At 36.0% G+C, this 13117-nt stretch overlaps 1 protein-coding gene across 1 annotated transcript in view; it reads left to right on the plus strand.

Moving 5' to 3' along the window:
* grin3bb (glutamate receptor, ionotropic, N-methyl-D-aspartate 3Bb) overlaps nt 1–10628 on the plus strand; it is a 101914-nt gene extending 91286 nt beyond the window's left edge. The window contains exons 6-9 of the mRNA XM_065241686.1: nt 980–1131; nt 7068–7232; nt 7584–7651; nt 9561–10628. Coding sequence (XP_065097758.1) covers nt 980–1131; nt 7068–7232; nt 7584–7651; nt 9561–10068 — 893 coding nt within the window. The 3' untranslated portion in view covers nt 10069–10628. The remainder of the gene's footprint in view (nt 1–979; nt 1132–7067; nt 7233–7583; nt 7652–9560) is intronic.
* Nucleotides 10629–13117: the final 2489 nt, after the last annotated feature.

A 13117-nucleotide genomic window follows, 5' to 3' on the forward strand; every position in this document is an offset into this window, starting at 1 on the left:
AACTGTGCGGAGAGGTTTGCGTCAGGCAAGAATTCAAGGATCTTCTAACATTGCTTACATTAATTTTACACAGTAACAATAGCTCAGCATAATAGTTAATATTAGTTAGATATGATATATGAGCGCCGGAAATTTACTTTAAAAACAATAATTCCTTTGTTATCAGAAATAAACTACTTTAAAGACTTTTTGTTGTTATTGGCCGTTTCTCAATCCGAAGGCTGCAGCCTCCGGAGGTCGCTTTTGTAGGCTGCATACGTCATCAAGACATATATTATTTCAGAATATTAACAATTATAAAGTTGACTGTTCCTCTTAGTTGATCGTTAATTGTTGTAATATGCTTATGACTTGCGAATGTAATGCTCAGTTAACTTAAAAAAAAAACAGGCTTGATGACGTATTCATCCTGCATATGCGATCTCCAGAGGATGCAGTCTTCAGATTGAGAAACGGGCATTCATTCTAAATGGAAGTCTTCCGGAAGTTGCGTTCAGTCCACAAAAACCGTTTGTTTATGTTTTTGCTGCTGAAACCATCTATACATGATTATTCGTTGTGCATATCATGTTAATAATTTAGCATTTTGTTGTGTCTTTGCAATTCGCGGTAAACAATTTTAAATATGTTGGGTTTTAAGGACCTTTCGATTTACTATTACACAAATCATTTAGGTACTGTTTTTAGTTCCCTTTTGTCCAATGTAAAACCAGGCACCCTTTTATTTGCATAAACTTATATTGTCAAAACATGAAATATGAGGGCATTTCATGCATTTCTTTCATGCGTCCTGTCATTATTTCAGCTCAATGGGCGCATAATGATGCTGCTTTATATAATAAGTTTTTACAGAAAACGTTTTTAGAGACAGGCAGTGTAATGAAGCATTAAATGCTTTGTCTTTGCGATGCTGTCGTTTTGATAAATTGGACTGAGCGACTGGACTGATGATTGTAAACGGGCTGATTTTTGTCTCCAGGTTACGGGATCGGACTGCCCCAGAACTCACCACTCACATCCAATATATCAGAGTTCGTCAGCCGATACAAGTCTGACGGCTACATGGACATGTTACATGACAAGTGGTACAAGGTGGTGCCGTGCGGGAAGAGAGTGTTTGCTGTTACAGAGGTGAGCTGGATTCAGTTACATTAAGAAGATAAATAAATCTAGAGGTGCCTAAAAACAGAATTTCTTTGCGGGGCGTTTAGTTTAAATATTAATGAATAAATAAATATTTATTTGCTTAATTCTTATAGCTTTCAATCCTTTTAGGCAGATTAGAAGCATGTAATGCATACATGGTTAATGGTGTCACTTTCATTTCTCATACATTTGAGCTATTTGATCTAAATAGTGTGTGTGTGTGTGTGTGTGTGTGTGTGTGTGTGTGTGTGTGTGTGTGTGTGTGTGTGTGTGTACGTACCTGGTAATCCCATAATCTATGGTGCATGCACTCAGAAATAAAGGTACAAAACTGTACCTTTTCTGTCACTGGGGCTGTACCCTTTCAAAAAGTACAGCTTTGCACCTAAAGATTTCATTTTAGTACCTCAGAAGTACATACTGGGACCAAAGAGAGCTTATTAGTACCTCAAAAATACATATTAGTATTTCAAAGGTACATATTGGTACTAAATATTTACATATCTGTACCTAATGGTCCATACAATTACCTTCGTAAAGGGTGCTGCTGCTCCACTGACAGCTAGGGTACATATTTTGACTTTTTTCTAACAATGTAGGTCCTTAAGGTACGGTAATCTAGCCTGGCTCCGCCCTCCTACGTGCTTCCGCTTAATTTTCATTTCCCTTCAGCAGTACGTCTGGGATTTCTCTATAGAGTTTCGTTTTCTCCTGCAAAAATCTGCAGGACCAATCAGCGAACAGATGGGGGTGGCTAAGAACGATGACGTTGAGGTCGCGCGTCAGTTTGAGTTGTAGTTCAGTAATGGCAGCGGAGAAAGACGTGAGAAAAGCTATTCGGGCCGTTGTTGCAAAACTGCCGAATATACAGAAGTTAAAGCCGGAGCAAGAACCAGGTTTGCTAAGTTTTGTTTGTCTGATTATTCTGACTTGTTGTTTCCGTCCGGTTTCGGTGCATGATATACGTCACGACCTCACGTTAGCGATTGGCTTTGGCAGATCCTGAGTACTCTGGGCAGATCCAATAGTTTTAAACTTCAACAATGGACCCTCCTTAACGGAAGTAACGCTTTCCAATGGAGCGTGGCCAGACTCTCTGTACAAATGAAATGAATGTACGAGAGTCTGGTTGGACCAGGCTAACGGTAATCTACCCAAAATTGTATTCTGTTTTTATTCATGTCAAGGTACCAAACGGAAACTTAGGGTACAGCCCCAGTGACAGTTTTGTACCTTTATTTCTGACAGTGTGGGGACCAAATGTCCCTAAAAAGTTTGTTAAATCTTTAATTGTTTGACTATTGGGACATGTTTGGTCTTCTTGAGGTAACAAGCTTATAAATCAAACAGAATGACCTGTAAAATAGCAGGTTTAGGGTTGGGTTAGGGGAAGGGGATTGAATATACAGTTTGTAGGATTAGAGTTAACCATTTATATTTTACACACGTTTTATTAAAGGGATAGTTCACCCAAAATAAAAATTTGGTCATCATTTTCTCACTCCCATGTTGTTATGAACCTGTATAAATGTCTTACACAAAAGATGATATTTTGTGGAATGTTTGTAATTAAATCAGAGGCCCTGAATGACTTTCATAGTATTCTTTTTTTATTATGGAAGTCAATGGGGCCTCTGATCGATTTGGTCACAAACATTCCTCAAAATATCTTCCTTCGTGTTCATCAGAATTTTTTTATACAGGTTTGTAACAACACGAGTGTGAATAAATCATGACAGAATTTTCATTTTTGGGGGAACTATCTCTTTAAGCAATTGAGAAATATAAATTAAAAATTCCATATAATACAAAAACACAGTTTTATCTCACAAAAATTGCATTTAAATCAAGTTAAACCCATATCAGATGGATCATGTGCAGAAAAAATCTTTCAGAACAGCCACATACAATATTTGTGTTCCCACATGTGCCATTACTGAATTTAATATTAATAATAGCCCTCCATTACAGTGGTGCACACACCCATATCTCCAGACGGCCTAAATCACATTACTACATAATCAATTACTAAATGTTTTATCCAATCTAACAAAGCTCTTGGGGCGGAGCTTGCCATGCACTCCCTTTATATGGTTCATTAATACAATTATGCAAGCAAAACTATCCTGTCGTTCTATTTAAAAGAGAAGCGGTTGAGATCTTGGATGTTGATCATGTCCACAGAGTCTCTTTAAACCTGACAGACTGATGTGAGTCCTGTTTGCTTTACCTCTCTGCGGAGGAAGGGTTTGATTCTTAGTACACATTGATCCAGCTCAGTAACTTCACTAACTTATCTCAAATCATTATCTCTGCACTGTCAGAGGTCTGTGTTGGATCTTAAAAAATCCCTCAGTAGATTTCAGAATAAATGACACTTTTGGAGCATGCTGATAGGCTGACGGCTACATGAGGCTTTTTGACATCCATTACAGAATAAAGAAATGATCTCTCTCTCTCTCTCTCTCTCTCTCTCTCTCTCTCTCTCTCTCTCTCTCTCTCTCTCTCTCTCTCTCTCTCTCTCTCTCTCTCTCTCTCTCTCTCTCTCTCTCTCTCTCTCTCTCTCTCTCTCTCTCTCTCTCTCTCTCTCTCTCTCTCTCACAGAACGGTTTAAATTTGCAGCAGGGCTTGTTTTTCGTCTTTCCTTAGTTTCAGGGGGGAAATTACCATTGCCTGGGCAGAAAAGATTGTTCCTCATTTCCATTTCAAATCTCTGTGCTCTTGGAGGATGATAACATGAGGACAAAGCATTGTGATGTGAGATGTTAAACCATCACAAGAAATGCCTGGTTTTGAATCAGTCCAACAAACACTGTGGCAGTTAGAGCTAATAGATTGTGTTGTTTCCCAGAATGCTTTTTATCTTGAACTGTGTGGTGGTGAATTTGTCTAGTTTGTCTGTTTTCAGATTAGTTTGGAGAACACAGGTTGTGTAAATATGAATTTGCCAAAGCTGTCTTAGAGACCAAAACCGTACACATGCCTCTTTCATTCATTCATGCCCTACGGCCAAAACTCACAGATAAAAGTTTCAAATGCTCATTTATGTATTTTCTTTTCTGGAGTCACAGTTTTTGTTGATATGGTATAAAGGATTTGGTATAAAACAGTCCAGTTTATTTAAGGTAAAATGTAGGTGTAGAAAATTCCTTGTTGAGCTTCAATTTTCTAAGTTTAATCAACTTGAATGTTCAATTAATTCAACTTTCTTGACTAGTGAGGAGTTGAATTATAAAAATTAAGTTGAAATAGCTTCAGTTATTTCATTTTCTTTTTTATAATTTATAGCAACTCCTCAACAGTCAAGAAAGTTTAAATGAATTGTAAAATCAAGTTGATTAAACTTAAAAATTTAAGTGCACCAAGGAATTTTGGATTTGCATAAGGTCTCTCAAACTTCTTAAAATGTAGTCATGCAAATTTTATTTTTAAACCACAAGTGGATCAAAGTATTATTTATATGCTTTTAATTAGGGATGCACCGATAGGATTTTTTTGGGCCGATACCGATTTAAAGAGACAACTTCTGGCCGATGCCGATACCGATATTAAACACTTGTATACAATACTATACAGTTGGTCTATTAGCTAGTTTATTTCTGCTTCAAATTATTTTTACCTGAACACGGATTGGATCATTGGATTAACATTCAACTGACCAACATAATAAGAGAGGCACAAATTAAGCTAAAACAAATATAATAAGACAACATGACAACCTTCAAATGTGGTTTTTGCTATTCAGCATTAATTTTATTAACGACATTAACTTATTTTTTTTTACATATAATGGATTTCTTTATGCATTTAATTAATAAACAATTGGTATCGGCCTTTCTTGTGCTATTGCCGATATGCCGATGGTTTCAAATTCATCAAAAATCGTCCGATAAATATCGGCGGCCGATACATCGGTGCATCACTACTTTTAATCAAATCAAATACCAATATATTGGTATGTAGCTTTGGACATGTACCTGGGTTTCATATTAAACTGGGATTCAATTTTTTTATATAGCACTTCTCACAAAATTACAGAAAACATTTCAGCACCAAACTTAAAGGAAAACACCACAATTTTTCTATATTTTACTATGTTCTTACCTCAGCTTAGATGAATTAATACATATATATCTGTTCTCAATGCATGCACTTAATCTTTGTACAGCATGTCGTGAATGTGTTAGCATTTAGCCTAGCCCCATTCATTTCTTGGGATCCAAACAGGGATGCATTTAGAAGCCACCAAACACTTCCATGTTTTCCCTATTTAAAGACTGTTACATGAGTAGTAACACGAGTAAGTATGGTGGCACAAAATAAAACGTGGCGATTTTTAACGGATAAAAAATAAGATCTATGTATGGTGGAAGAACACTTAGTTTGCAGCAATTGGATCTTGGCGTGCAGTAACATCATCACTCCTGACTACTTCCCGTCTCGCTCAAACTTCTGCCAATATTACTGCAATAATATTAGGTCATGTAACAGTCTTTAAATAGGGAGACATGGAAGTGTTCGGTGTCTTCTAAATTCAACCCTGTTTGGATCCTAAGGAATGAATGGGGCTAAGCTAAATGCTAACACATTAACAATGTGCTGTGCAAAGATGAAGTGCACACATGGAAAAAGATAGGTATGTATTAATTTGTCTGAGTTGAGGTAAGAACATAGTAAAATATTGAAAAACGGTGGTGTTTTCCTTTAATATAAAATGAAGAAAAAAATTATGACATAAATAAAAAATTGTATATCAGAAAGGTAAATATATGCAAAATGTCATAATTTAGCAATAAATACCACTGCGGCAAACCGGCAAAATCCCAGAACATTGCAGGTAGGTGAGTTTTAGACAACCTAAATATAACTTACTTTGATACAAGAAAACAGGAAAAATTACATTACCCTTTTTGCATAATACAGTGTTACGATTTTATTAAATATATTTATTATTATTTAGCACCTTTAACTTTAATTTAGTTTATATATTGTGTCTGTGGTTATTAAACCAAAGTAAAGTAACTTTCCTGTGTAATATTACCATGACTTCTGCTTTAAGATTTTTAGGTCAATAAGCTCAAATTGGTCAGATTATATGTCCAGATAAATCTTGCATTGAAAAGTCAATGAGCAGTACTACACTGCCCTCTTGTGTGCAACTGCATGTATTGTCAGTCCTGCAGTGTGCCAATACCTGGAGGAATCTGTTATTATTTTCATGCATCTGAATTAAAGTTACCAGATGGCCTGCAACAACACAACCTGCATTTAGCTATCTTTGCTAATGGGTTCAAACAATTTTTGAATCATTTACCTGAGCCGTTTATCATGTGATGTGACCCAGCAGGAATTCTACATCGTGACAGCTTTGATTGGCTGATGAGACCACAAGAACATGAACTGACTCCCAATCCTTCATCTAGCAACCAAACTGAAAATTGAAATGAAAATTCTCACCCTCATGTTGTTAAACCTGTATGAGTCTATTTATTTTGTTACATACAACAGAATATATTTTAATAAATAATGGTAACCACACAGTTGACTGTACACATTGACTTAGTAAAATAGTACTATTTTTGTACTATGGAAGTCAGGGTAGGCCTACCGTCCACTGTGCGCTTAATGAATTTTCGTTTTTGGGTGAATCATTTTATAAAACTGAGAGATGTTTTGAAAGCTTTAGGAGATCAGACCACCTATGGCTAATATATAAGCATCTTGCACATTAAACTAGATTAGTAGAAAGTCTTAATGCAGTTACCAATGAAGATATTGCTTTAATGACTCGCATTATGACTCACATTTGAAAATGCGCCCCATGGAAAGAATAATGAATGCTTTGATAATTACAGTTAATATGGCTCATAATCTAATAGCAGGAACCTAATAACACTTATATTTTATGTCTGTCTCTTCAGACGCTACAGATGGGCATTCGTCATTTCTCAGGGCTGTTTGTTTTGTTGTGTGTCGGTGTGACCGGAGCCTTACTCACCCTGGCTGGTGAACACGCCTTCTATCGCCTGGTTCTGCCACATATCCGCCGTCGACAGAAGTTTAAATACTGGCTTCACACCAGTCAGGTGAGACAGATGCTGAGCTCAATGCTGTGATGAAGACCTTTAATGCATCATTTGACCAAAAACTTGCTCATTAAAGAAATCCTGTTTAATCCAAATGTTTCATTTAATTTACTGTTGAAATAAGACTGTAATGAAGCAGAAATGTTATTTATGGCGCTAGTGCTTTGAATGTGTAAATAAGCTGTGTTTGATCTCTCAGGGTCTTTAATGCTGTTTTCTCTAAGGGAGGGATTACTGCTAGGCAGATTCAGTAATTGTCATTTCTGAAATATAGATTATTTAAAAAATCAAAAGCATAATTTTGATCTCTTTCATTCCTCTCTCGCTGAGATAACTCAATTTTTTTTACAGAAAATCCACAGGGCACTAAACATGACTTACGAGGATGTGAAGCGCCAACGTGCAACCGCAGAAAAAAGGTTTCCACTTTGTTCTGTTCATTCATTTTTCATTTTAAAAGCTGGTTTGTGCTTATCACAGCTTGTCTCACGTCTGTCCTCTGTAACCCCTTAACTGTCTTGATTATGTAACTATTTAACTAAAACTAGAATTATCTTGACATACTATATATCGTTTAAAAGCTCTAAGAGTGTAGTTTTCATATTTATAATCATCATTTTGCAAATATTATTATTACATATTTATAAAACTAATATTGTATTTAAATCTTTAAAAATCTTGACAACCTATATATATTACTGGAAAGCTCTAAAAATTGAGTTTTTATATTTCAAAACCTTTTGCAGTAATAATAATAATGCAGTGACAGTAATGTTTTAATTTGTGACAATAGTAAGTAGCAAACCAAACAAAAAATGTGACAAATGAAAAAAATTTTGTAATTTTAACCTGAAATGTGGTCCAAAACTATTTGAGACTTATGGCTTTGTAATGTTTTTAGCATTTTGGGCATGAAACATTTTCATTTTGATCTTTTTTTTAAATACAATATATATTTTATTGCATTATTTTTATTAATGGGTCAGTGACAAAAACTGTTTGGCAAGATAAGAAATTAATAAAAACAATTGTAAAAAAACATGCATCAGGTTTATTTCAATGCACTGTGTATTTGTGTTAATTTTAAGCAATAAAAAATTACATTTGCAGTTGCATCATTTTTATGAAAGTTAAGACTGAATGGACCTGAAAATGGTGTAACTGCAATTGTGCCAAAAAATGAGAGAAATTTAATATTTATCCACCTTGATTGCATGTAAGTGTAAAAAAAACATTTTAAAATATAATCTTATTAGTTATTTCTAAATGTAAACTTTAATGCATTTTTGTAATACAATATATATTTTATTGCATTATTTTTATTAATGGATCAGTGACAAAAACGGTTTGGCAAGATGAGAAATAAATTTAAATAATGGTTTAAAAAAAACATGCATCAGGTTTATTTCAATGCACCGTGTATTTGTGTTAATTTTAAGCAATAAAAAATTACATTTGCAGTTGCATCATTTTTATGAAGTTAAGACTGAATGAACCTGAAAATGTCAAATGGTGTTACTGCCAATTGTGCCAAAAAATGAGAGAAATTAAATATTTATCCACCTTGATGGCATGTAAGTGTAAAAAAACATTTTAAAATATAATTTTATTAGTTATTTCTAAATGTAAACTTTAATGCATTTTTGTAATATTTGTCCTGACATATGCTAAAACAGCTCTGTTTTCTTAATAATCTTTGAGAAATTATGTAAAAATGTTTGTAAAAAAATCATATTAAACTAAACTAGATGATTATATTTTATTCCACATTTTTATGAATATATTTTAATTTAAAAAAATACTAGTTACACCAATTGACACAAACTGGTTACACCACATTGACATTTTTGAAATTATCCCCCAAATATTCTGTCAAAATAAAATAAAACCAGAAATTTTAGACTTGGTCCTCAAAAAAGAGAATGTATGCCAGTAATCTGCAAATTTATTTAGACATTTTTACCTTTTACATTTAATTTATCCATACGGACACAAAATAATTAACGTCACGACATTGACCCAAATAATGATGACTAACATTTTTTTTATTAAATATTAAGAACTACAGACATGTCAGTGAAAAACTGTGTGTCTTGTTAAAAAAAGACAAAGATTGGGCTTCTAGATCAAAGAATATCAGAGTTATAATAATTTAAATGTGATCACCACTCAAAAAGGAGGTTGACAGTTTAAATATGTGCAAACATAACAAAACACTTAAGATGCATATTTGTCTGTTTTTGGTGTTTGATGTAATTACAGCATAAGGATGTTGTACTGATGGATGTTTTGTTAATCCTATCACTTATCTTGGCTCTGTCTTTCTAGTTGTAACATCCAGAAAGCTCAGCCCAACCCTCCACCTCCTCCTGCTCCCCTTGGATCCTTTGCCAGATGGAACAACGAGAGCACCAAGGCGGCAGAGGAGCCCAAAGACAACAAGAGGGTCCATTTCAACCTGGAGACCCTCAACACGCGCTGTCTCCTCCCCCGGGTCATGGGGGAGGGGGGTCAGGGCAGCTCCGCCTCATTCAGATCGGGGCCAGGAAGTTTACTGGCGAGGGTCTGTGAAAACGGAGGACCCGTGGCTCGGCCCACTCCTTCGGCCAGCTCCTCGAATCCCGCCGAAGAGGGGGAGCTGGAGGAGCTCCAGACGAAGATCGAGGAGATCCGCGAGAATTTAAAAGCCGCTTTGGCTCGGAGGGCGGAGCTTCAGACTACACTGGCTAAAGAACGAGCGGCTGCCGCTGTTGTCACGGGGACCACAGCTCCGCCCACAGTTACAGCCACTATTTGCCCCGCCCTCACCAAAGAGCCAGCGGATCTGAAAAGGTGATGCTCACAACATCGGGGCGACTGAATGATTCAATTAAAGGACACGATTTTCTGTGTGTCCTCTTCACAAGACTTTCATACTTGGAATCTTTTAAACGCTAAGGCACCATTGATCCTTGGTGCAGTTTTGCTAATAATAATGCTAAAAACGTGGATTATTTTATACAGCATCACTTTCCACCTATACTGATGAACCACCTGGTTGAGGATTCTTTCAGATCATTGAGATGTTATTTGTGGATAAAGACTGACAGATTCCACAATAATAAGGCTGAAAGCACCAGCAAGTCTGCCAGATATGAGAGCTTATTTCATTTATCCACATAACTCCTTCTCAGCCCAGCTGTTTGAATTTTATTTCCATATCCTGAACTGACAGCCTGATGGACCTCACACATGGAGTTTGCTGCTTTGGCAATGGTTTTCTAGCTTGTTTGTGGTGTCTGATTGCTATCGTTCATTGATTTTTCTCCATAAGGTCTGACGTACTGTATGAATGGCCAGGCTGCTTGTTTGAATTAAGTTCAGTGTTAAAGAAATAAACTTGATCTTGTCATACAATTGATGTCTGGAGCTTGATTCTGGTCAATTTTGGAGTTTGGGGATCAGTAAAAACAATAAGAGAACAAACAATACAACATAGGCTACATAGCACAGCATCAAGTCAGGTATTGAGAAAAAAAACATCTATTTTGGTTACAATGCTAAGGCGACAATAACAGATTATAATCTTTCATTTATTTGACATCCACCTTCAGTTCATTTAGACACCATTGAAGCTCTTGGATGTGGGGATCCAGGATAGATTTTCTTTTATTCGCAGGGAATTCTGATGAATGTTTAACACAAGTGTCATCAAATCATAACCATTTCTGGATGGCATTTTACTTAAAGTTGCAATAAAATTTAAACGTAAAAATATCGTTGGAATATTGTGGTATTTTTTGTAAGCTTAATTTTTTTATTCATATGCGCTCAATCTATAATCAAAAACACAAATCTCCTCACCTCCTCAAAACTATCTCTCTTCCGGTCACCAAACCTTGTTTGTTGTTGTTTATGTCTATGTGGTTTTCATACAATGAGATAAAACCACGTGCAAATCTCATTCCCACAGTTTAAAATCAACCCGGTTTCCTACATCACAAACTAATCACATCATCACAAGATGAACAAGTGGATCCGTATTAGGGTGACCATACGTGCCATTCTTCCCGGACGCATCCCGTCCATGATTTCGGTGCGTCTTCCGGAAATCGTATTTGTTGACCGCATACGCCATTCAGTTAAAAACATAAGATATACAATTGTAGTTTCATTCTTACCTTAAAATGTAACAGTTGCTTTTCTGTAATAATAATAATAATAATAATCCTCTATGACGTATGCGGTCGACAAATACGACTTCCGGAAGACGAACACAAAATCCTGGACGGGATGCGTCCGGGAAGAATGGCACGTATGGTCACCCTAAATTCAGTATCAGTAATTCGAGTCATAGATGTTATGTCTGGATGCCGCATAGACTTGACGCTGAAACGATCGGAGAACAGCTGCTTCAGCTCTACTTCTGTGATGCGATCATGCGCTGCTCACAAGTGCAGTGTGAATGTTTTAACCTGTTAGTGCTAAAAATATTAGTGCTGCAAACGCACAAGTCAAGTATGCATTGTGAAACTGGACTTTCTGAAACAGTAGAATGTAGCATCTATGTACATATATATCTATGGTCCAAGCTGGTGCGATTAAGTAAAGTGTGAGGACTAAAATAGCATATTCATAGATCCACGTAAATGAGGATTGCGTCTGAAACTGAGTTGTTGCCTTGCTGCCTCATGAAGCAATTACTTTGGCGGCATGAAGGCAGTTTGGAAAAAACACATTCGGACAGCCTTCATAGGCAGTGGAATGGAATTCAATTTAAAATAGAAACAAAGATCGCCTTTCTTATAACATATCACATATTTGAAAACTGCAATACTAATTTCTCACTAGAAATGCAATGAGGTGTAAAACGTAATATAGCCTTATTTATAGTACTAAATTTATGATCCAGATTCTTTCTTGGTCGCCATTTTATTTGTTAAAACTCGACCAGTCTTTCTCGACCAATCAAATTCCCCACGCACACACAAGCTTAGAATTGTGGGGCGAGAAGTAAAGGCAGCATTTTTGAGATTTTGGACGCAGTCGAGGAAAGAATAAGGAAATTCAAGCTATTTTAAAGCATCAAGAAATTACTAATCACAAAAACAACTTTTACACATGCTATTATGTTGCTTAAAGATGAATTTGGCTTCCCTTATGATATCATTAGGGGATTCTTATTATAATAGGACCACCCCTTAATGTGCACTATCTAACCACGTCACTGCCATGAGAGAGAGAGAGAGAGAGAGAGAGAGAGAGAGAGAAAGAAAAGAATTGACAGCACAATTAAATTTCCATTAAAAAAACACCATCATTGTGATCAGTGTTTGCATTTCATCAGCTCATTTGCATTTTAAAGGAGACACCCAAAACTGCACATTTTTGCTTGTACTTACAAAGTGGTAAATTTAACATGATATAATAAATTATTGTTGGGGTATTTTGAGCTAAAGCTTCATATATGTACTCTGGTGACATCAATAATTTATTTTACATCTTAAAAAAGTCTTGTGAGATGTCCCCTTTAAGTTGAATGATTGAACAGAGTATTTATCCATGTTCTGTGATGTGAGATGTAGACAAAAAAATTTTGTTTGGGTCTGTAATGCCTTAGAAGCTTCCTAAAAACCTCTCTCAGATAGCTCTATTAGGGTTGGCGATTTTAAACAAGTGGTTTTGCACCTATTTGGCTCCCCCTACTGGGTTAACTTGCAATCTCATTACTGATTGGCTGACTTTGCTGCCACTCTAAAAATGTAGCCAATTATTTTAAAGTGGAGGGGCAGTGAGATGCCTGTGATGTCATAAGCATCAGTTTTTCAGATTGGGCCGTTTTCTGGCTGACATTTCTAAAAGAGGAATTTCTATGAGACTGAGATGTTTAGCATGTCTAGCACTTT

Source organism: Paramisgurnus dabryanus, chromosome 14, assembly GCF_030506205.2.
Source record: "Paramisgurnus dabryanus chromosome 14, PD_genome_1.1, whole genome shotgun sequence".
In the NCBI taxonomy this organism is placed as follows: Eukaryota; Metazoa; Chordata; class Actinopteri; order Cypriniformes; family Cobitidae; genus Paramisgurnus; species Paramisgurnus dabryanus.